The sequence below is a fragment of the Meles meles genome, chromosome 12 (assembly GCF_922984935.1).
Source record: "Meles meles chromosome 12, mMelMel3.1 paternal haplotype, whole genome shotgun sequence".
Classification (NCBI taxonomy): domain Eukaryota; kingdom Metazoa; phylum Chordata; class Mammalia; order Carnivora; family Mustelidae; genus Meles; species Meles meles.
Window position 1 is genome coordinate 56308638 of NC_060077.1, and position 25815 is coordinate 56334452.

Here is a 25815-nt window from a genome sequence, read left to right on the forward strand (position 1 = left end):
AAGCTAACAAAGGACCTGTTTTTGAATGTATGATGGGAGGATACTTGAGAAGGCAAATGTCAAGGATTTAAGTTAGTGAGACCGGAAAATTTCATACTGCAATTTCTGCATGAAAATGGATACCATTGTAAGAATGGCGTTCTAGATTTCATTTATAGAATTAAGTATATTATCACTGAGAAAAGTGGGAGAGGAGACGCAATTTTAGCCTCATTTGCCAAAAATCCAAAGCAACGTAGTAATTGAAGGCAAGTCATACAATTTTTTTCTCCCTCCATTGGAACCAATGATTGACTTATTTGATTGTTTTTCTCCATTGAGTTAACAAAGTAGTTTATTCTAAATTGGCCAGGCCAAAATTTGCATTTTGATCATACGTCTTTCACTGGCTCTGTTTAGCATAATTTACCACAAAAAAAATTCAACATCCATGCTTCCTGTAAAGCAGCCACAAATGTATCAGACATAAGAAATAAACACTTACCTTTCTTGCATGGGTGGAAGTTGTATCCAGCTATTAAATCGAGGATCATATCGGCTGACAAAATTTGTACTGTGTTTTCCTGTAAAAGTATATTTGAGACATTTAAAACTTAGATTCCTTTGTTGTTTTGCACATTTAATAGTGTTTATAAGATGTCTCTGTTCTCAGGTGTCACACACAGATGAATTAGGTTGGCGGGACTATCTAACACAGTCTGAGAAGCAGTATGTCAGTGGAAAATAGATGTGCCCCTCAACTATTTTTTCTTTTTTCCTTCTCTTGCTCTCCATTTTTACTTTCCTTTCCTCTCCCTTTTTCTTTTCCTTTCCTGTCCTGTCCTTTCCTTTTTCCTTCCCTTCCCTTCCCTTCCTTTCCTTTTTTCCTTTCTTTCTTTCTTTCGTTTCTCTTTTGGAAGGAGTCAGAATAAAACTAAATCAACCATGAGAATAAAAGCAAGTATGTTTACCAAACCAGTTTTACCACAAACTTAGGGGACACATTTCTGGGTTTGGTATTTTTTTGGCTTTAAAAACATGAAGTTATTGTCTGTAAATAATCAGTTCCAGAGACTACTTTGTGTGCGATTTCTGGTGAGAGCCCCCCCCCCCCCCCGCCTTTTTTTAAATGATCCAAGAACCTAGCAGTGGTTGAGTCAGCTCTCTCCCCATGGAAATAACAGCGATGAGTGTAATAAGAGTTTGCTTTAGGAAATCAAGTTTAGGCTGTGCACGTCACGTGAGTTTGAGGGAAGCACAGTTGCAGGTACAGGTGGGAAACGGGAAACAGGAGTCCTCAGAGCTGGTGAGCCAGCTTATCCCCTCTGTTGAGCCTCGGAAGCACAGCGATGCCTCCAAGGCATTAAAATCAATCTTATTTTTCACACAGATTGACACCAAAGCAAGAAATGGAAGCAGAAGAGTGCCTTCCATTTTCTGTGTAGCACCTGAGATGACCGTCATCTAAAGCACTTGAAGTTTTAACTCTGAAAGTCTGCTTTTGTTCTTACATGTGTAACTGAACACGGAAATACAGGTACCAAACTCCACCACAGGAATAACCAGATAGGAATGTGTGTGTGTGTGTGTGTGTGTGTGTGTGTGTGTGTGTACATGCTCACACAGGCATGTATGTCCAACATAATTCCTAATTACATAAATATACTGAGTATTTATTATATGTCTTATGTGTTCTAGGTTCTGAGAATATATTGGTAAACAAGAAAGGAAAAGTCCCTGTTCTTGTAAATGAATAAAGAAATATATATTTTCAAGCAGAGATGAATGCTATAAAGAAAAGCAGGGATTGATGGGGGGAGGCTAGTTTAAAAAGAATCATTCCTTGCCTACAGATGTCTTCTGCCAGCCATGCAAGTATCTGCAGAATGAGCCTCTCATACAGTGGGCCAGGTGAGTAGAAAGTCCTGGGGCTGGCCATGAGTTCAAAACCAGCAAAATGCGGGGATGACTTGGACAGACGTCAGAGGCATAACAAGGTCCAAATACAGTATACCTTGAGGACTGGTATAGGGTTGTGCCTTCTGTTATAAGAACAGTAGGAAGCCACTGGAAGATTTTGAGCAAATGAGGATCATGGCCTAATTTCTCTCTTAGAAAGATCACTCTGGCTGTTGTGCTGGGGAGCTGTCAGGAAGCCATTATAACAGTCAAGGCAAGAGCTGATGGTGGCTTGAGTGTAGGTGGAGACATTCAGATATGGCCAAGTTTGGGATCTATTATATGGGCACAGCCAATATCCAATATTCCAAATTCTGTATTCCATTTCCAATATTCCAAATATTGGTATGAGAAAAAGTAAGTAATTAAGGATGGCTGCCAGATTTTTAGCCTGAGTAACCAGATGGAAGGTCATGAAATTTACTGAAGTAGGGAAGACCAGGCAAGAGCAGTGTGGTGATTGGGAAGAGAAACCATTAGTTCTGTTTTGGACTTAACCTTGAGAGGCCAACATGATCTCAGAGTGGAAGTGTGGTAGGCCACTGGCTAGGTGAGGCTGCCAATACAAACTTTAGAGCCATTGGTCTAGAGATATTATTTGAAATCATAGAACAAAATGAAACCCTTTAAGCAGAAGGTATGGGCATGGAAGATAATGTATCCTGGGATTGAGCCCTAGAATACAAAAAGAAAAGGAAGGAATTGTCAGAGATAGGAGGAAAAGTATATTTTGGAAGACATGTCGGAGAGTGCTTCAAAAAGACGAATAAACAACTGAAAATTGACCATAGGATTTGGCAACATGGTGGCTGGTGGTGACCTTGACAAATGTTGATTCAGTGGACACGTAGGATACTCCTCAAGAGAGACTAAGATCTAAGAAAACAGATGCAAGAGGAAGGCAATGCTTCTTAGGACTTCGGCCATAAAAAGGAGAAGATGATACTTAGAGGATGCAGCATCAAGAGAAGGTTTTGTTGGGTAGTTTGGTTGTGTTTTTAAGTCCAGAAGTACTGGAAAGTCCTTGAACAGGCCAGAGGGAATGATACATAGGATTTAGATTGGAGCAGAAACAATAATAGGAGGGAAGAGAAAATACATGGGTAGCAACGGAGATAACTGGCATTGGACTCAGTCGTGGCAAGATGAAGATTTTATCTTCTGATTGCTTCTATTCTCAACGAACTATGAAGCAAGGCCATCAGCAGAGAGTGAGGAGGGAGGTTTTGGAGAAAGAGGCATTTGGGGAGAAAGAAAACATGAGATGGCTAACTTAGAGGGCGGGAGAGTATACTGACCAGGGAAATTCAGTGTGGTTGGCTAGTAGCCAGTATGGTTCATCAGTAGCCGGTGTGACTGTGCAGTTTTCTCCATCCACATTTAGTCACTCAGGTACAGGGAGGAGGGAGAAGCGTGTTGGGTTTAAGCCCTGGCCAGAGCTTTACCAGGCAGGCATTATGGAAGGAGAGATGGATGCCAAGGGCTGCAGGTATATGTGCTAATGTGATTGTGGGTGAGCAACAGAAAGCTAGTGAGGAAGGAAGGAAGGACATCAGAGGACGATGGACAGTGAGGAAGTGGTAGGGTAGAGTGAAGGAAGTGTCATGTCTGGGCTGAGTAGTAGCTGTCACGTGAAGGGGTAGTGGGTGGTAAAACCTGAAGACATCCTTTAAAGTGGTGAGTCTTAAGGTTGCAGGAGTGGCAATAAAGAGCTAGTACAAAGCTGCCTGCCTCCAATAATAAGAAGTTTTGGGTCAGATGGGGGGGGGCGGTAGAACCCAGTGCCCGTAGGCGGGAGTGGGTGGGAAAACAGTACTCTCAGAAGATTGCCAGGTTTCGACTAGAAGAGAATGAAAGTGATCATTCAGAAGAGAGTTCAAGGATTTTGTGGATTTTGTGGATGTGATATCATGAGTTCCAAGGACCTTGTGAAAAGGTCTGGATGGTGTGATTGGGTGGTAAGTTACATTTCATTAGGGGGTTTAAGAGTTCCAAGAGTGAGAATGACCCAAAAGACTTTTATTCCACAAAGGTAGCCTCCAACTTAAGGAAGGATTACATCTAGAGTTGGTTTATGAAGGAGTTTTTGTAGAATTTGCAATCATTTCACTCTAGAAAAAAAAATTCTTGATAGGCTCCAAGGTTAATTCCCCAAAGCACTGGAAGATAAACGTTGTTCATAGGGATGTAGAGCATACCAGCCAGACATACAAGTGTTTCTCTGTGAAGTCTGGTTTAGAATTTCCATTTGGAGGAAGACATATGCCTCCTTTCAGGAATGGGGCAGAGTGCTCTCTGGTAGAAATGAGCAATGTTTGCTTTGGTTGTATTGGTAGTGGCCTTCACCCAGAGAAAAGGCTAAGCAGGGCCTGGTGTGATATGGATAGGAGATGAAGAAAGAATTTCTATGGGCAGGGTCAGTGGTGTGAAAGAGGGGTGAGGATGGAGGACTGGGGAGAGAAAAAGAAGGCAGGCATTCTGCAGTTGGCAAAGGATGTGTGGAGGAGATAAGGAACATCAGAAGAAATGAGTGTGGTGGAGTGAGGGAACTCTACTCCTTTAATTTCTTCTGATCTTTTCCATTTTTTCCCTAACTCTTCCCCAATTTCTCCTCTTTGTGTGATGATGCCCTATCACCAGACACCGCTGTTGACTGTCCCTCGGGTGATAGGTAAGTGGAGCATGGGGTGGCGGTTTTCAGTCAGTGGTGAAAGAGAAGAAGGGGGAAGGAAAGAAAGCCTCCTCCAAGCAGTGTTTCGGGGAGTCAATCATCACCATCAGTAAGGACAAATGTAAATCGGTTTTCTGTAAGCTGGGGCACTGACAGAATATATGTATATGTATTAGAAAATGATAATGCATTCTTATCACTAATGACATGAAGGGAGTTAATAGGATTTAATATCGATAGCTGACTAGAAAAAAAGTGTATCTTGTTTAAATTTTCAGTAAGTAATATGTCTTGTGATTTCAAATTCTGGTTTTATAATCAAGATAATAGGTACATGAGATTATATTTGTATTTTATGAGTACATACATGGTTTATGAGCATGTATTAAGATTTACAATATTGTATTTCATTCAAAGATATACATCTCAGGCATCATTTTCTAAGAACTGAAGTTTAACTTAAGATTTTGTCTTTGGAACTGACATATCCAAAGGATTTGAATTCACGGATTTTTTATTTTTCCTCCCTGGTAGCAATGAAATTAAAGTTATATATTGTCATAGGATTGCTATTCTTTATAAGTTTTGGTATTAGCTGCTTACTTTTTAATTGCATAAGGTATTATAATACGAAAATCCTGTATTTTTGAGATGACTGAGTCCCTACATGGTTTTCTAAATGAGAAGTATGAGCAATTCTTTGGGAATAAGAGCCACTTTCCACTGTGATACAATACTGACTTAATTTCACAACATCAAAGGCAAAAACATGACTGTTATTTAGGATCTAACAAAGTACATTATGTCTGCCTGAGAAGGAGATGTTATACAATGGTTGAAGATGGGGGCAGACAGACCTAGGTCGGAATCAGCCCATCTTTGTGCAAGTTGTGTGTCCTGGCAAGTTCTGTCACCTCTTCAGGCTCACACTCCGCATAGCAAAGCTAGAAAAATCATGCAACAGGCCTCCCAGTATGGTTGGGAGGCTTAAGTGAAATATGCAGGTGAGTGCTTAGCAAATTCCTGGGAAATAGTGTTCAGTAACTATTGTTCACAGTAAAACAGAAAAAAGAGTGTGTGTGTGTGTGTGTGTGTGTGTGTGTGTGTGTGTGTGTGTAATGGTTGACCAGATGGCTGGAATATGAAGCTACAAGGAAAATGTCTAAAATAGATCATGGTAGAGGCGTGTTTGGTACAAAGCCCAGATACCTCGACCAGACTAATGCTGTGCTCCCCAGGTTGCTCATTGTCATAGCTGCTCCCTTTCTGGGGAATCGCTTTTAGCTGTACAGGCCATATCTCTGCCTACCCTCCCCCTGACCTGGAGGAAGGCCTCAGCCAATGACAGAAGACTGGCCTGCTTGCCTCCTGACGTGACCAGTTCTCCCCTGTTTAGGAGAGCCAAGTCAATGGTTCCTCAGCATTTGCCCAGATCTATGCAAATGACTTCACGTGCCAGACACATCAGGGACAGAATGACTCAGCTTGGCAGGTAGGACTCCCACAGCTCTACAAGGGGGTCTAACAGAAAAAGTTAGCTGCCAGCCCCAGATTGAGAGTAAACGTAAAATTGAAGTTTTACTAAAAATTCAATTCTGAGCCTCCTAGTGGCTAAAGCAAAAGAGGAGAGACACGTTAAATCACACGAATGCATTAGCGGCAATTGTCCAAAGCACATACTGCCTTGGTGCTACAGTCTGGCAGGAATTTGTCACATAGCTCTTCACACAGGGCACACTGGGTAGTGACACTGACAGGTGTCCCTGCCGTGAAGGCAACACTGTTTTCTACAGTCTTTCATTGCAGCATATTCATTGAGGGCTTTCAACGGAATTCCTGTTCCTCTCAGGAGTGGGGAAAGGCAGATCAGTGAGGTCCAATGGCACAGCTTTATGGGAGTCTGAATTAGTCTGGAGCTAAAACCGAGACTCTCTAGACCAGAGGAAGGAATATGACCATTAGGCTCTCCCCGACCCACCCTTCCCCACTCGATCTCTCAGCTCCAGTAGAGAAGACGCGGGACAGTAAGCAGATACAGGTTTTGTTGAGGAGGAGGGGGCATAACCCTGGGAGCAGGTTTCCTGTGCTGCTGAAAAGATCTGTCTCAGAGGAATGGGAAGTTCATAGTGTTTTGTGAACCCTGGGTGGTCGCACCGAGAAGGACATTTTAACAGAGACCTGCTCCACCTGGGTCAGGAGGCCGGCTAAGAGGGCATTGTCCCCAGAAACAGGACTTGGCAGCCTTCTCTTGCCAGTGTTAGTTTTAAGCTGGCCTTCAGAAAGACCGTCGGCAGATTTTTTGCTGAGATAAACCCGATGGCTTTGCATTGTTCACTTACAAAGGCTCTATTCAATTCAGATCACTTCAGCGATTTGAGGAAGGGAGAACAGGTTAAACAGTAAATGGGGAGTTTACAGCGGACTGCACATCTGCCAGCGTTTTCTGGGGATACGTCAAGTCTGTCACTGCAAAGATAAGTTAGAGGAGAGATATTAAATATCCCTTTTGTTCCTGTTCTAAACCTGTCTCAGAAAGCTCAGGAATTGTCCCCTTTGGAACGCTGAGGACAGGAACCAACACAGCTGTAGGTTTTGAGAAAGAACGTCCTGCTCTCCTCAAAGAAATGTTCCTAGAGGGTGGCCTGGGTTGTTTTCCTTGAAGATTTTCTAGAGTGAACAGATGTAACAATTTTCTATAATTTGCCTTGGTGCAGATGCTGAAAGAGAGCATTCACAATAAAATATATGCAGTATATGTAATTTCGCTTGGATGTTCTGGGGGTTTTAGAGTAAAATGTGTACCTGCAAGCTGTTTTATGGTTTCTCAGTCATAATGATCTCTGTTACACAGAAGGCTACAACTGCGACTCCTCCTTCACGCACAAGCGTTCCAAAAATATCTTGATAATTTTGTGTATTCTGCAAGGCACAGTGTTCTTCCTGTGTTGGCTTCGGGAGTGTGTTAAAATGTTCAGTTTCTCTTTGTGATAAATTTAGGAAGTAATCCCATGAACATGGAGGATGGCGGATGGTCTTCGAAAGGAGCCCTCGCACCAGGTGCAGCCAGCCCAAGGCCAAAGAACTTGAGCTGGGGTTAGGCGTTATGACCGCAGATAAAGCTAATTTATGGAAACTGCCTTATTGTACTGATAAAACGGGAGAAAAGTGGTGGAGAAGGTGGTGAGAATTCTTAATAGCTGCAGCTTGCTACCTGCCTCTGGGGAGTCTGTGCTTAATGCTCGTGGCATTCCTCAGGGGATGGATAAGGAGAGGGGCTGGGGCGTCACTGCGAAGCCAAATCCCCAGACAGTCAATGAGCGAATGCTCTGCTGCGTGCGTCCTCTGCCGGCTCAATGGTTGACCCTCCCTCCAATTGTCAGCCCAATTTACCGACTGTTTCATTTGTCCCTGTGCACAGAAATATATTTTCCACAGTAATTGCGAAACGGGCTGCTACCGGCGTCTTCCACAACACACATACTTGTTGAGTTCAATAGTTACCGTTGGGGTTCCACTGGTCCTCTCCACCCAGCACAAACAAGAAGTTTTCTACCTCCACAACGCAGTGGTGGGCACTGTTGTACGGCATAACTGGAATTGGGGAGGGGGAGGAGAAAAAGACGCATGAAATTCTCCATCTTAGGACTTGATACCTTGGCGCCCTAGTTATTTGCTTCCACCAAAGGGCACAAAATGTGAGAGTAAGTCGGAAGGAAGACGAGAGCATAAGCAGCAGAGCGGGGAACCCACCCATCCACAGGGGTTCAGCCGTGTGTGTTCCCGGCAATTTCAAACCCAACCCCTTTTGACTAATTTTACATAATGTTATTCGGCAAATTAGTCAAGGACAACCTGTCATGCTGCTTTCGATTCTGAAGTTCTCCTCACCTGCCTGATGATGGGGATTGCATTCTAAAACAACGACCGATCCTCCCAAGTGGTCAGAGCTGGGGGTTATTTCTTGGAAGAAATAAACCCGATACACTTGGAGCCATGAAGATGCTCTGCCCTGACTTGGTTTGCTGGCAGTCTTTCCAGAAACAGACTCAGGGTGCTCGGGAGCTTTCTATTCCACAGCAATGAGCAAGCTGAATTTCCATACAGTTTTAAGTTTTTAAATTAAGGTCCTGCTGATTTAATGCCTTCTCCAAATGTATACGCTTAATCTCCTGTACAATGTCATTAGCAGCACAATCACACATTTTCTATCTATCTGCTTAGGAGCTCTTCTGGAACAAAGATAAAAACTGTCAGGAATATCACAAATACCCATTCCCTTGGACTCGCCCTTCCCCCCACACCTCCCCCCGGCCCCCCGGCCCTCCCCAGCCCCAATGTGGTGGCTGCGAGGAGGGCCTGTTCTTCAGAAACCCACCCAAGCCAGGTTTCTCCGCATTTGTCTGTTTTCATTTACATTCTCTTTCGGGGACATGCACAGGGAGGCTAGGACAGCCCGGTCAGCCCGCGTGCCGCGCTGTGCTGGCCTCTTCTGTTATCGTCTCATATGGCAAATGTAAACTCACACGGAATTAGTTATCATATCACATGCGGTGGTTTGGACCCAGTGACACCAGTAGGAAAAATGATGTCCTTGTTCAGCTCATCATATGGGCACCTTAAATCTAGGTGAGGACAAATGGGGAGGTGATGTGCATGTTCAGGCAGGGAACTTATTGCTTGACACGGATCAGCAGAGCACTTAAGAAACCAGTGCGGTGGGAAATCAATATGAGTCAGGGTCAGCTCTTACTTTGTGCTCTTTCGCCAGTGCTGAAAGAGAGAGAGCCTAGCTTATAGCCAACTTATTTTGGATGATATATACCTCTCATTTCATTTTGTTTTCCCTACCTTTTATTTTTCTCAGAACGCACTTATGCTGGCTAAGATATGTAAATACCACGAATAAGGAACAGGCATAGCTTGGAAATCTGTAACACAGCTTCCGAAAGAGCAAATGAGATCATTTAAGCTTCTTACTAAAGGATTTTTAGGAGTTTGGGTTGTTTTATTAGTTATTTATTTTTTACTATGAATAATCATTGCTTTTGAACTTAGTCTGTAATGCCAGAAGGCCTTGGTACAGAAGTCCCTGATTTCTGTGATAATGTGGAAAACTAGGTGTGGATTGGATTTGTATGGTCCATTAATTAGGTCACTGACTCGGGGAGTCACCTTTTGCCCCTCTACCCTAAGTTATCTCTTTGGAAAACGCTTTTAACCATACAGCTCTGCAGGGGTACCATCTAGTTTCTCAGAATCCAGTGGGGCAGAATACGTGTTGAGTTCGCAGACTAATGAAAATGGAATGGGTTTTGAACATCCAAAAAAAAAAAAAAAATTATCATCATTGTTTAGATGATGATGCCAGTTCCCAAAGAGCAAACAGAAAACTAGGCTACTCATATGTGCTGGATGCTGTGTCCATTGGGAACAGCCCGGTGCTACTCCAGTTCTTGGTCGTATCATCTGGGCAGTGTAGACAGTGTCTGTCATCGGCAGGCATCTTTTCACATGGGACACGGGTAGGAGCCATGGGCTATAACCAACTTCTGCTATGACTGCCACTCTTGCGATATTTGAATTTTTGGCCAGTTCAGTGCCCAAACTTTATAAATAAGGAAAACCTGTATTATCATCTTTTTAGCTAAAAGTCCAGTTCAATAATAGAGCGCTATCTCTGAAAATATAACAACACTTGTGTTTTGTTCTTGTCGTTTATTTGCTCCCACTCAGGCAAGCAGAAATTAAGTGAAGGAAATAATACATGATTTATTCTTAAGCCTCTTTTTCACTTGATTACCCCTATTGTTACGCTTTATGCAAACAAATGAAAACTATTGCACTAAACCACGGAAACTTCAAAATAAGAGAGAAGCTCTTTGAAGTCCTCATATAAAGGCTACTTGAAGGCATTCCCATTTTTTGCTCTTGTTTTTAAACCTTATACGCTGTATTTCTTGGCTGAGTATTTTAGTATTCTCATTCCTGAATTATTGTCTTTTCTAAATTATTACCGTGACTCAGGAGGCTATAAATACACACAAATAACTCTTTGAAATTATTCTGAATGTGAAACGTTCCAAATTTATTAGAAAAAATCTATATTAAATCAATGTTCGAGTTTTGCAAAAGACCTAATTTGACTTCTGATTAAACCTGAAGCAAAACAAAATAAATAGGGCAGTGAGCGAGAGCAAACATCTGTTTAAAATGGCATTGGGCCCTGCACGTATTGATTACCTTTTAAATAACAAGGAATCCAGGCCTGACCCTTTCCAGATTTCTCGAGAGGTGGGCGCCTGCCTTGCCCTCACAGGCGGGTATTGGAGGAGAAGTTTGTACTCATGTTCATATACAGCCCAGTGCGAGTTTTTAGCGTGTCAGTCAGTGAGTTAGAGGGAAAGGGTAAAGAGAAGCTAATCAGGATGAAATGAGATTAAAGGCTGTCTAATTTTACAGCAACTGTGATCCATCAGCCACTGTGAAAGTGACAGTGGAAATGAATGATGGAGACAGACAGGTGGGGCTGTACATTTCACTGATTTATCCTCAAATGCACTGGGCCTTATTTTATTGAGTGAACATGACCGCATTTATCATGACTGTCATCTAAACCCACTTCCCTCCATTTAAAAAGGTCACTTTACTCAGAGGGAGTAGGAGAGAGGCACTTTCAAATCAGATTCAAAATCTCATAACACGTGTTTATAAGGCCCTTTGTGAGAATTCTAAACTTTACTAAACAAACTGAAAGTGCCAGAAGGAAAAGCGGGGGGGGGGGGGGGGGAACCAAAAAAGAAAAAGAAAAAAAGCCTTTCGTCACCTGAGGGAACACGTTTGTTTAGTCTCTGAATCAGAAGCAATTTGTACCATGTTTCCCTTTCTTGCTCCAAACACCTGATATACTATCCTAGTCTGGGACATTAAATAAAGCATTTACATTTAGTATTTTTAATTAAGAAAGTGGGAAGCAAGTAACACTATGAAATAAACTTGGACAGGATATTAAGTCACAGTATTTACTCAGCAAAATGACTAATCATCACTCAAGAGATGTTAGCAACTGTTACAAGCAGCCATAATTTACTTACATACCTGTTCATTGTTTTCTCCTAAATTTAAGGCCATAAAAAAAAAAAATCTCAGTTACACAAAGTCTTTTACCCGTCCCTGTACCAGTGCAATAAAGTGTCCTCGAGAATGTTATGCACAACATTGGTCTTCGTGAATATGACAAAAGAGAGTCAAACCCTCAGAGTATTTTGTGTTCTTTTTCATTCTGCTAATCACCATTTACCGAACATTTACCATGTGCCAGATACCGTTTGGGTGCTATGGATACATAGGAAGAAATTAAATATGTAATCATATTCATGTATAGTTTTCTATATTGTATCTCCAAATATATAACAACAGTTTTGTTTTGTTCTTGCCATTCATTTGCTTCCATTCAGGCAAGCAGGAATTAAGTAAATGAATCATATCCGATATTATAATACACGATAAAACGCAGTATGTGATAAAATATACCAGGGTTTTATTTACCCACATCTTTCATTTAATACAACTAACTTCAAGGGAGGCATTACTCACTTGTTTTATCTCTGTAAGGAATATTGAGAGGTTAAGTCACTTGTTGAAGGTCATACTCAGCTAATGAACGGCAGAGAGAGAATCTGAACACGGGGATAACTGGATCCCAACCCACGCTCTTGTCCATTTCACTCTACTGATTTTCAATAGGTGTGTTCATCCAACCAGCAAGTAATTACTGAGTACCTGTGTGTTCAACGATGGTGTTCTTGAAATTTCTGTGTAATTTTTTGTATTGAATCATATTTTAAAAGTTTATTATTTTCATATTGAAAAGAATCCTTAACTAGAGCAAGTGGACACTCCTATAATTTTTTAAAAATAAATCCAGATACTCAAAGAGTTGGTTTTCTCAAAGTAAGGTATGGTTGTTTGATGAAGCCAGTGGTCAGAAAAACACTGAACAAATCAGCCAGTTAAGGATGGGTAGAGTCTATTGGCAGAGAGTTTTTATTTAAAACAAACAAACAAACAAACAAACAAAACCACTGAGGTCATATTTCGACCTTGTAAGCAGATTCAAAGTATCTTGGGTATAGAGGTGCTTTTCCTGACATATGACATATTCCTACATATGAAGTGTGCAGAGGCTTATTGTATTTATGTGGATCTTATCCTGTTAGAGACCCACGCGACCCCGTTTCCTCCCAGATATGGCTTAAGGAATATATATCTCTTCCAGCAGAAAGTATAAGTATCCTTCCTAACCATACATTTTCATGAACATCCAAAGAAGAGACTGAATGGGATGGTGCTAAGTTTATAGGACTGCGAGATAAATGGTGGTTGAAAGCTTATCATTTGGCTGTAACGCTATGAGGGGCCTTGATTTTCTATGGACTTCAAACACTTAACCTTGCAAAACTGTCCAATATGAGATAATTCTTAAAATTTTTTTAAAAAAGAGTTTATGTATTTGGCAGACAGGTCACAACTAGGCAAAGAGCCAGGCCGAGAGAGAGAAGGAAGCAGGCTCCCTGCTGAGCAGAGAACCCAATACAGGGCTTGATCCCGGACCTAAGCTGAAGGCAGAGGCTTAACCCACTGAGCCACCCAGGCGCCCAATTCTTAAATTTTTTTTCAAAAAAATTAATGCCCATGGTAAAAACGAAATCTTATTCAAAGTCAAGATGTGCAGGACTTTACGTTTTCCTTCTAACCCTGCACCTCAGCCTTTCAGCTCCTACCACAGAGGTGATCACTGTTAGCATGATCTTGGATTTCCCTTCCAGAGAGTTTATATATAGGAGTCACTACCTTTAATACAAATGGCGGCGGCATACTCTGGGCATACCTTGCTTTTTTGCGCTCAAGCATGCATTCACTTCCTCTTTCTCCACCAGTCAAGTATTTGTTCAGCTGCTACTCTATGCCAGGCAGCGTTTGCCTGCTGGGGAGGTCATGGCGGAAAAGAGCATCAAGGAACATTCCAGTCAGGGGAAGCACGTAGTGCGCATGTCCACATGTCCACGAGTAGGCACTTTTGTTTCAAATGACAGGTGCAGTGAAGAAAAGTACAGCAGGGTCAGAAGACAGAGAGTGACGGGGGTGGGGGGATGCCGCTAGTGGTTAGGGAAGGCGTTTGTGAGTAGACTTCTGAGTCCTCCCCAGCTGACCAAGGTGAGCCAGGGAACCATGCAGGGGAAAGGTGTGCGAGTAACAAGCACAAAGGCCTTGAGGCACAGGTGTGGAATGAATCGAGAATGGCAAGGAGCCTGGAGCAGAGAGATCTGAGATGAGGTCTAGGTGGGAGGCCAAGGGCAGGCAGGTGCGAGAGTGCATGCTTGGTCAGAAGACAGCACTCAGAATGTCCACCACTGCATTTTTTTTTTTTTTTAAACGGCTGCACAGTGTTCTGTTTGATGGGGATGGTATAATGTATTCCATTCTTCATTCATTCAACAAGCATTTATTCAACACTCATTATGGGCAGACACTTTTCTGGTTGCTGATAATGTAGCAGGGAACTAAGCTCTCATAGAGCTTACATGACAGGGGAGGGAAGTATGTAAACAAATACATAATGAACAGGAACACAGCCAAATGAAAATAGATGATGTAAGGAGGAAGAAAATGGGATGCTGTGTATACACAGTGCGCGCCTGGTTATCGCTCTAGCTGGGGTGCCCAAGGAATGGCGTTTAAGATAGGGCTTGAAGGGCTAGAGGGAAGCACCGTTATAAAATGAGGGCAAGGAGTCCATGCAAAGAGAGCCTGAAGCACAAGGGAACCGGGCGTGCCTGGGAAGCCCGGAGAGGCCTCTGTGTCTGGGACTCTGAAGGTAAGTGAGGCCAAAGAGTCATGGGTTGAAGGCAGGAGGCAGGAGGCTGAGGCTGGGTAGATGGGCCCTCATAGGCCACAGGTAAGTGCAATGGATTCCATTCTTGGCCCTGGCGGGGTTTTAAGCCGCCGAATGATGTAATCCTATCTCTGTTTTAAAACCATTACTCTGGCTCCCGTAGATGGGGGAGGAAGAAAGGGGAAAGACGGAGACTAGGTAGAGCACCCCTCCTGTGGCTGGGATGGGAGGTGACAAATGCCTGATCAGGAAGCAAAGCTAGGGATGGACAGAAGGACATATGTGGAAGGTTGTTGCTACCAGTGGTGTTCTGCTGTGTCCTTGGAGGCAAGCAGTGTGCATACACGGGAGTTCATTGGTAGGACTGATTCCTCTAAGGGAAATTTCTGGGCCAAAGGATAGCTGCGTTTTAGATTTTGTTGGATATTATTATACTGCACCCCTTTTTACAGCGATGTCTTTGCCAATATGGTAGGTGAGCAATTGGGATCAAGTTAAAATACAAATGGGCCCACATTGAATTAGGCTAAAGGTGGAGCATCTTTTCATAAATTTCAGATCTATCTTTTTGCTGAAGGAGTTTATTTTTAAGCAATCTCTACATCCAATGTGGGGCTTGAACTTACAACCCTGGGATCAAGAGTCTCATGTTGTAGTGACTGAGCCAGCCACATGCGCCGAAATCTGTTTTTTTACATATTTTTTCCGTGCGGTTTTCAATTTCATGATATCAGAATTTATGTTACCTGTAATAATGTGATTTCTGTTTTTGAAGTGTTCTTTTCTATGGCATTATCTAGACTGGCAAAATAAAAATGACATTTTGTAAGCATGATGTTGTTAGAATGTATATTTGTGAAATATTTACTCATTGTAGCAAATTCAAATAGCATTTACATGTTGTTGAAAACAAATATAACCTGAAAGAAAGATGTCCCACTTTAATAATATTGAATGAGTATTCCTTGCCATAGGATCATAGAAGAATTTTTTTTTCCATAGAGGAATTTTAAAAAATAATTTAGTCAACTTTATAGCAGGTGTAATTGAGAAAATAAATAATTAAAAATTTACTAGTTAGTTTAATACTACCCTTTGTTCTTTCTGCAAAGACCTATCAACTTGGCCAATGGTTCCCTGGCGATAGAAACAGATGCATAATAAAACCCTTTACATGAGGCAGGGGCCTGATAGATACTGTTGAATAAATAATTCAAAGAAAAGACTCTACTTTTCTTTGTCATATTTGGATTGTACAATCTCTGCAAACTACCAGTAGTAGTTTGTATATTTGGGGATGACTTGATCACTAAGGACAATTAGTCCGGAAAATTAAGCCCTGTAAGAAAGACATTTACATGGTCTGAGTCCAGTGATGAGCTGGCTGAAGTTCTGAATTAACCCAAAGGTTACCAACACTTTCTCCCTCATCCCCAACTTGTTCTGAGCAACTGAGCCAGGTTCCCATAGTCCCACTGGAGACAAAGTTATTGAAGTGAGTTCATGATATATAAATCTGAAAACAGGGCATGTGTATTAGTTGTTGGATGCTGTGCATCAATCAAGAGAGCCTGTTTCTCTCTTATAGTTCAAAACTGTATCTACGGGAGAGTTTTCCTGACAATGAGTATGGCTTTGATACTTCTCCTCTCGTGTAACTATGGTACTAAATTCATGCCTTTATTGTACACTTGCCAAATCATGACAGTATATTAAAGTTGCCTGCCTTATGTTTGTTACCAGTACGAGATCTGTGAGCTCCTTGAGGCTGGACTGTGTCATCTTTATAGTTTTATGCCTAGTACGGTGCCCAATACAGAGTCCTGGGTCAGACTCGGGCATTAGCTTGAGCTTTTATATCTAATACATTAATTAGAAATATTAGTGAATTGGGGCAGCTGAGGGGCTCAGTTGGTCAAGCATCTGCCTTCGGTTCAGGCCATGATCTCCAGGTCCTGGGATCAAGCCCCACATTGGGCTCTCTGCTCAGTGGGGAGTCTGCTTCTCCTTCCCCTTCTGCCCCTCCCCCTGCACACACACTGTCTCTCTCAAATAAATAAATAAAATCTAAAAAAAAAAAAAGATGTTAGTGAATCAATAAATGTTAGTAGCACGAATGAGTGGAGGATAGCTAAGAGAGACTGTGGAGTTTACTTTTTGGAAGGTGTGCAAGATAGGAGGGGTCCCAGGAGATATGAAGGAGGGAGGGACTGAAGGAAGAAAGGGAAGTTGAGGGGCACCTGGGTGGCTCAGTCATTAAGTTTCTGCCTTTGGCTCAGGTCAGGATCCCAGGGTCCTGGGATCCTGGGATTCCTGCTCCACGGGAAGCCTGCGTCTCCCTCTCCCACTCCCCCTGCTTGTGTTCCCTCTCTTGCTGTCTCTCTCTCTCTGTCAAATAAATAAATAAAATCTTTTAAAAAAAGAAAGAAAGGGAAGTTGTGCCTTAGATCAGATTCTATGACTTCTAGGAGAGATGTCATCCTGTAAGCAATACATATGTTTTAAACGAAGGAGGTTTGAAAGTTCCTCAAAAACTGTGACATATTTCTTTAGGAACTATTATAGACCTAACTGTGCCAAGGTCAAAGGCTTTCATTAAATCTTGCTGATTTACAGTTTTAGCTCTGAGCACTTTACTTAGGGAAGCACTAAAAACCACCAAACCTAAGGGGACTTAAAGTAGGACTTCTGTTACCTATTTAAACAAAACTGACTTTCAAAGTCTTATTTTATTTTAATTAGATTATTTTCACTAATATGTGCCTAAATTATGATGATGTTATTATAATATTAACTATTCAATTTTGGAGATTTCCTGGCATGTTAGTTTGAAGTTAAATATGGCTTGATTTTCACTTTTGGAAAGTAAAACGTCTTTGGGAATAAAAACTACAATCTCTTCCAATGATTAGTTCTGTGTTTTGTTTTGTTTTGTTTTCTGTTTTATAAACTGTTGTGTTTGCAGGAACAGGTTGATGAAACGTGCTGGTGCTTTGATATTTGCCCCTTCCTACAAGCCCCTTCCATCCTTGTTAGCTTCCTGATCTTATCTTTCTGGAGCAGTGAGAAATGGCCCCTTTCATTCTGCACCTACAAAGCCTCACTAAAAAACAAAACAAAACAAAAAACAAACAAACAAAAAAACAACCCAGTAAACTCTTTAAATGAATTGAAGTAGCAGAGTGGTACGTATTATTTAAAGCTGTGAAAATAAGACCTTTGGTAAAGGTCAAGGGAGCTGGACTGTTTACACTGTGGATGGTCCAGCAACAAGGTAGCAAATATGTTCCTTAAATAGTTTAAAGTCTCTTAGATGAGGCCCCCTAGTTATCTCAGATCATTGAGGGCAGGGGGAAGGAAATGGCTGTGGTCTATATAATGAGGATTTGCACAGAGTTTTTTTGATGCAGATCCCATAAACTCAATATTGGACAGTAAACACTAGTGGTTCACATTAAAACCCATGGGATAGCAAGAGGTACATTTAAGGATTCTTCGTCTATCAGCTCATTTGTTTGTTCATTTCTTTTACAAACATGTATTGAGGAACTAGTAGTTATTGTACTAAACTCTGGGACGCCATTTTTTTTCTTTTAAATTTTATTTATTTATTTGACAGAGAGCGAGCACAAGTAGGGGGAGCAGCAGAGGAAGAGGGAGAAGCAGGCTCCCTGCTTCTCCTGCAGAGAGCGGGACATGGTGGCAGGGGGCCAGGACCCTGGGATCATGACTGGAGCTAAATGCAGACACTTAACCAACTGAGCCACCCAGGTACCCATCTGGAACACTGTTTCTGTATTCCAGAGCTCACAGTGAAAGAGAACATATAAACAACGAAACAGGATACACAGTTATTGTACTGTATAATACACAGGTATTGCTTGTGGAGAAGAGCAACAGAAGCACCAGGGAGGAAAGGACTAGAACTTCAGGGAAAAACAGAGGGGCTTAAGCTAAATCAGAAGGGCTAAAAAGGCATTTTCCAGGTTGTCATAGCAGCAAAAGTCATTATCAGCAAAAGGAACATGAATTCTACCAATATTTAAGTGAGATTCTACTATGTGCCGGAACTTGGACTAAGCACTAGTGATACTATTTTTGTTTTTGTTCAATTACTTTATAAAAACTGATTGTTAAAATTAATTTCCAAAATGTTCTGAATATTATAATCATAATACTACAATATCAATTATTTTCGTTGAGGCCAGAGGAAATGTGTTTGGGAATGTGGGAACGAATAAAAGGGATGGACCATTATCTATACTGTCTTTTTAGGCAGCTGTCCTATTGCCCAACTCAGATTCCCTCTGGAGCACTCTCTCCTTAGACAATCCAGCAATAATGGCCTCTGTTCTAATTAAATCTCTCCCAACCTTTGGAGTCACCTGATATTTCTAGAAGCAGTTGGTAGGATTATCAGAACTGTGAGCAATACTTCTGTTCCTTTCAGGCCACCCCTCCTCTCATTTGCTCTTGTTGCTTCCGTGTGTTATTATGCTATTGTAGTTATCTGACTTCAAAGGATCTGTCACTGAGAAGATTCAGAAGGATTTGTTGTATATTCCTACCATGACCATTTCATGGTGTGCGCCTGGGCCCACTCACACAAACTCGTGCGTGTTGTCAAATCTGGGAAATACCAGGGCAGTTGAGCCTAGCGGGGACAAGTATTTGAAGTCAACAGCTTATGACACACAGAAGAAATGAAAGCGCAGCCCACAATCTTTGGAGAGGAGCCCACTGTGGGTGGTACTTGCCATGGAAAGGCAAAAAGCTATAGCCGTCTTGAGAAGCTTCTGAAACCCGTATTGTGGGGGAAAAGTGGAGAACTGTGGCTGTGCAGATCGGAAGAGAGAAGCTTATAGGGAATACGATGAATACTGAATTTGCCTCTTCTTGTTTTTTTGGCACCATTTTTTACTGGCAAAACTAGACAGTCATTGAATGCTGAGTGATATTTACTTATAAATATATTTATGAATGTGCACGAATATTTGGCACTTTTCCTGTCTTAGAATCTAGGCTGAGACCCTGAGGCCGAGGCTAATCTAAAGATATATGCCGGGCCATCTATGCAGGACTAGCTAAAGGTGGCCCCCAAACTTATTCCATTGGGTTTTATGTGTACACGCGTGCTCGTGCACACACACACACACACACACACACGTGCGTGCATCCATACGCACACCCCTATTTAGCCTGTATATACAATGACGTGGAAGACTATTAGGGAGTGGGGAGTTTTCCTTAAGAAAGTGTTTTGGGAATTTGTTGGAGCCTCAGGCATTTTCCATCTGCAGGAGAACAGAACAGAACACTCCTCCCACCTTCGCCCCAAAGACAAAAACTGCTCGAAGAGTCTTGGGCCAGATGTTTCTGCGTCTCTTGGGGCTTGGCAGGCACAAGGAGAAGGCTGGGATGGGAATGTGGAAGGAGAGAGCTGGGGTAGAAGGGGCCCACATTTCTGGATTCGGTGGGGCAATAGTATCCAGTACCTTCCTGCAGGCTGAGCTGATGTGTGGGGAGCTTGCTTGAATAGGACAGTCACAAGACAATTCTCCACCCAACTGCTAGGTCAAGGTGACCCTGATAGAAGCTATGTGATGGTTAGCCCATGGTAAAATGCGATGTCTTTTTTTTTTTTAAAGATTTTATTTATTTATTTGACACAGGGAGAGAGAGAGGGTGAGAGACAGAGAGAGAACACAAGCAGGGGGAGTGGGAGAGGGAGAAGCAGGCTTCCCGCTGAGCAGGGAGCCTGATGCAGGGCTTGATCCCAGGACTCTGGGATCTTGACCTGAACCAAAGGCAGTTGCTTAACTGACTGAGCCATTCAGGGTCCTTAATTCGCAGTCTTTAAAAAGAGGTTTAGAATAGAACCTGTGAAGACAGGTCATCAAAAACAAAGTTAGGTTTATAGCATTTGTCTCTTGAAAGCCAAGTTTGAAAAACACTAGGTAAATAAGAACTTTTCTCCCTGTGCCTTCCTCTGCCAATCTATCCCTGGTGGAGCCTGGTGGAGCCTCGTGACCCGGGATGGCTGATTTTTCCTCCAGGGCGGGCCAGCCTTTCTCACTCTCACATCAGCATGAGTATAGGCAAAGGCTAACACCAGGCCCGAGACCGTTATCCACAGAAAGGCCTGGCCTTTCTTAGAAAGACTGGCCTTTGGCTCGTGCCAGTGAATTTAGATTTCAGGACTGTTCCCACTACCTTAACCAAGAGTGGCTATTTGTGCCCAAACTGAAAAACAATGTGGTTTATGCTGAACACCTGTCTTCTGGGAATACGGAGTTTTGGAGGCCTACCTGACCAGTCGCAAATGAAAACTTGGAGCACTGAGTCTGCAACGAGCTTCACTGGCCGACAACATTTCACAGGTGTTGCGGTAATTTGAGGCTGGAGGAAATGAATTTGTCCTGGGGGACTCTGCTGGAGAGGACTCATGGGAGCTTGCACCTGGTTTCCTCCAGACTTTGTCTCGTGCGCCTTTTCTCTTTGCTGATTTTGCTTTATATGTTTTCACCATAATAAGTCATAGCTGTGCGTACAACTGTATGTTGACCTTGATAGTTCTTCTAGTGAGTCATGAACCTAAGGGTGGTCTTGGAAATCTCTGACACAAGAGGAGACAAAGACTCTGCAAGCATATTGAGAGAATGAGGTTTTGATTCAACATCCCAGTGTAACTGAGGCTGCTTCAAGGATGTCCTGAGGTACAGTCTCAGGGAGAGATGCAGCATCCAACAGAGAGGTTTTGAAAAATCAGTGGTTGGAAAAATTCAAGTTGTTTTTAGTTGGCCCGATGTGTAGGAAGCTCTTTCAAGAAACTGATTTTGGATGCCCGTGTCTATGACAAGACTGCTTCTGGACTCCTGAAGAACTCTCTTAGCTGGAGAGGCATGGGTTCCAGATTTCCTCTGGTTGGAATCAATGTGTAAATCTCTCCTGAGAATCTACTAATGGCCAACTCTGTCCTGTCAGAGGTGCCAGGGGATTTGTCAAAGAAATTAACACTACGGCCCTTGTCAATTTCCTCAGAAAATTTACAGCCTAGTTGAAATACTAAATAGACATATTTGAGACCATTTGGAAGGAGTAACACAGTGGTGTAGGAGCATCGAGCCAAAGAAATCTAAAGGAGGAAGGAGTCCGTGGGCCTTGGCTTAGGTAGTAGTGTGCTACCTTCCATCCCTCTCCAGCCATCACATCCTTCTGCATCCTCACAGGGGCCCTGCCTTGGCTTTAAAAAAAAACTAGAGAATGCAAACTTCTTTCATCTTGTGGGTCTTTCCAGCTATCCTTCGAGCACCCCACTCTCTGGGCCACAAAACTGGGCTCACAAGCACAGTGCTGGACACAGTGAATGATTGCTCTAGAGACGGTCCCATGACCCAGCCAGTCCCTTCAGAGGGGTTTTCGTACTGGAGCTGACAAGAAGCGATCTTTTCTTTCTGACCACAGATCCCGGAGCTGCTTGTGGCAATGGAGAAGAAGGTCTGAACCTTTGTCTGAACAAAGGAGCTTGTGTAGTGGGGAGAAAAGAGACTCAGAGAAAGAATCCTGATAGGATTTCAAAATTTTGTTTCAGAGTCCCGTGTGAGGACAGTGCAGCCCTGCCCTCCCGCTGAGGTGGTCCCATAGTTTTCTTTCTCCCCGGGACCCTCCCAATATCCCCCTGCCTCCCTGATTTCATTGTTGTTCCTTTCTGGCTTAGTCTTCACAGAACACTCACAACGATCCTTTTTCTGAGTCAAGTCAGATGACGACACTTCTACTCAGTACTTTCCTTACTTCTCACCACCCTTAGAGTAAACGTTCACGTTTTCAGAATGGCCAGAAAGACCATATGCTCTGGCTGCTGGCCACCTTGCCAACCTTCTTTTCTACCATTCTGCCCTCCGGTGGTGCTCCAGTCATCCTGGCTTCCCTGAGATCTCCCCAACACAACGAACACATTCCTCTTTGAGGAACACTGCACTTGCTGGTCTCTCTGTCTCCTGTGTTCTTCCTTTGTGTTCTCACGGCTCACTCCATACCTTCACCCAAGTGTCTGCTAGAAAGAGAGACCTCCTCTGACTATCTCATGACAAAAGGCCTCTCTTGTCATTCACCACTTGTTCACTCTGCTTTAATGTTCCTGGGGCACTCGATAATGCCCAGCATTATATAGGGTTTTTGTTTACAAACGACTTCGACACTAACAAATGGGCAACAAACTAGCGGCACAGTGCACGACGGTCACGCCCGCCACCAAATCTCTAGTGCCCAGAACAATGTCTCCTACATAGTAGGCACCCAATAAATGTTTGTTAGTGACAAATTAGTTTAAGTTATCCTGAACTGGATTTCTGTAACTCGCAACCAATACTTCCACATTTTGGATAGAGAAAGTAAAGCAATTTGGTTAAGGTGAAATAGTAATTCATTAAGCATGAGACCAGCTATTTGGTTCAATATTGGGGACTTATGTGCAATTTGCCTTTTAAAATGAAAGATGGTACAGTGCCATATGGATCTACGTTTTATATCTTTTAACTGTATGAGTTTAGGCATCTCGATTTTCTGCATCGGAAAGATGTGGATTATAGTATCTACCTCGCAGGGCTATGGTGAGGATTCCATTAAGTTGGATGATGTATGTAAAACACCAGGCGCGTTACAGACAAGCTATAAAAGTTAGTTCTTTTATTGTCCCTCTTCCTTGGTTCTTCCACCAAATATTTTTACACTGTTTAATGTTCCAAAAGGCAAAATATTTCCAGAAACAAGCAAAGTTCCATTACTTGTGATATTAACTACTTAATAAAAGCATGAAATTGTTAAAGCATGGATTTGATAGAGTGTTTTGATGTATTGGAGTCGGAATGTGTGGTTCCCAGAAGATCGCATCTGAGTATGTGGATAGGATGAAGAGGCATGGATCCCCTCACTTAAACGGGCTTAAACTCACTTCCTAAAAACACACACTGCATAAGAATAAAAGATTTCATTTGTTTTTTCCATAACATATATTACACACCCACAGTGTGAAACAGAGAACACAAGCACAGCCCCTGATTACATCCCATAGAAGAAACATTACCAAAGTACATACATACATTTAACGCAAAGCTGACTACAGTTGATGATATGATAGACGTCCAAAGTTCAGAGAAAGACAAGGCAAATGAAGAGTAAATTTTTTGGTTGTCCTGTAAAATAATAGCTACAGGTGGATGTGTGTTGGGTCTGGGAAGGAAAGAGTGGGAGATGAACCAATGCAGAGGGGCTCAGGGAATTCCAGTCAATGCCATCTGTGTGCACAGACACATAGTGGCTGGGGAACTGTTAGGCAGTTCTGTGGGGCGGAAGTGTAAAGTGTGAGGAGCAATGGGATGTAAAGTTGGAAAAGTAGCGAGAGACAAGGTCACAGAGGTCCCCGAATACCAACGAGTCTACAACTCTTAGTAGCGAGGCATGGAAGGTTTAGGGAGGGGAGTAAGGCATGAACTGTGTGAACAGGGGGTAGATCCTGTCCTTAGATCTTGCTTACATGCTTTCCTCACCTGGGTGTGTTTCTGCTAAAATAAGGAGAGCTGTCATCTTAAAGCTCATAAATCTAGTGAAAGAGAGAAGATTCTTTAGGGAAAAAAACATGAAAAGTATGAACACTTTCAAGCATCCACTCAGGAAAAGTAAAATACAACCACATGTAAAGGCTAAGAGGTAAAGAAAATGAGAGGGTGAGACATCAAAAGAAAAAAAGAAAAACCATTAATGAAATGATATCCATAGGTACAAGCATTGTTTGTGGAGCTAGAATAGACAAGAAAATTTTTATATAATAAAGGGGAAGAACAGAGGGAATGGTCCTAGTCCCTAAGAAACTAGACATAACTGTAAGCAACACTGTCATTTAAACATGACTTCCAAATTGGATTTGGATTCTCTTTCCCCTCACGGTGATAAAATGGGGAGTAATTTTATATCTAACCCACAGAGTGATGACTACTGTATGCACTGTGAGCCAACAAAGTCTGAGTCATTATTTAGCTCAATAAAATAGCTAATGAAGTGCCCTCTTTCCTCAGAAGAGTATCTGAGCATCAAAGGCTAATAGAAAGGCCCGATCCATTAAAACCAGCCTCCTTCTCACTGTCCGTCAGCGCTCTATCCCTTGTGTCTTCATCTCCCCCCGACTTGGCTTAGATTTCATTGCCCATCTTCATAATAATTTTCTGGCATACATAATCAATTCTCTTCTTCCTTTCTCTATTTTTCATACTTTCAGTGCAAAACCAAATCTTGGTTATATCCAGCCCTATGTCGGTACCCAGACAACTGAATGTGGCTGGAGACCCTCATACTACCATGGGAACAGGCCTCGTTTTTATTTTATCTTTTAATTAATTAATTTTTGTTTGTTTGCTTAATTTACCTTTGGTCTTAGAAACTTAAAAAGATATACAGGAAGGATGTGTACAAGGAAAAGCTTCCTTCACCTTTCCCCCATCCCACCCCCGCTAGAGGCTGGTGTCTGGACCAGCCCCTCCTACCATCCATTTTCAAACTTGTATGTAAAAGGCCAGGTTTGGGTTTGTTTCTTTTAGGAACCAGAATCATGCTGTATGTGTTATTCTTTGATGTGCTCGTTGAAGATGTTCCCAAACCAGCACAATCCTTTTATCTATTACAAATTCCACAGAATTAGTGTCACCATTTGGATTGCTTCATTCTGTTGGTATGTCTACTTCTCTGCACAAATTTGAGTACAAAGGCTGGAATTTGAGGGGGTCTCAGATTGAGTCCCTGTTGATCTGGGGTGCAGGGGTGTGGACTTGGTGTTGAGCAGGTGGCAAGCAGTGCACGCTGACTGGGGTAGGAGGGTGGCTGGACTGTAGATTTGGGACCAACAGGCCAATGGCACCATGTGTGATGGGGAAGTGGCTGGATTTACTCTTGGTTTAGAACAGGCCTCATTATAAATTCATGATATTGTTGCCTGAAATTAATTACCATGTTTCTCTAGGCCATTCCTTATTCTATACTTTTACATTAAGGGTTCATAAGCTGTGGCCCATGGGACCAATCTGGCCAACCACCTGTTATTGTAAATAAAATTTTACTGAAACACAGTCACACCCATCAGTTTATATATTGTCCATGGCTGCTTTCATGTGATAATGGCAGAGTCGAATAGTTGTGACAAATACCTAATGGCCGGCAGATGATAAAATATTTACTATCTTGCCCTTTACAGAAAACGTTTTCTGTCCTAAATGAAAACTTCTGTCCTAAATGATAATTTCACATCTTCTCTCTCCAACTCTTT

At 42.4% G+C, this 25815-nt stretch overlaps 1 protein-coding gene across 1 annotated transcript in view; it reads right to left on the reverse strand.

Moving 5' to 3' along the window:
* KLHL14 (kelch like family member 14) overlaps positions 1 to 25815 on the reverse strand; it is a 100115-nt gene that overhangs the window by 15648 nt on the left and 58652 nt on the right. The window contains exons 3-4 of the mRNA XM_046024022.1: positions 8111 to 8200; positions 485 to 563 (exon numbers count right to left, since the gene is read on the reverse strand). Of these exons, the coding sequence (XP_045879978.1) occupies positions 485 to 563; positions 8111 to 8200 (169 nt within the window). The remainder of the gene's footprint in view (positions 1 to 484; positions 564 to 8110; positions 8201 to 25815) is intronic.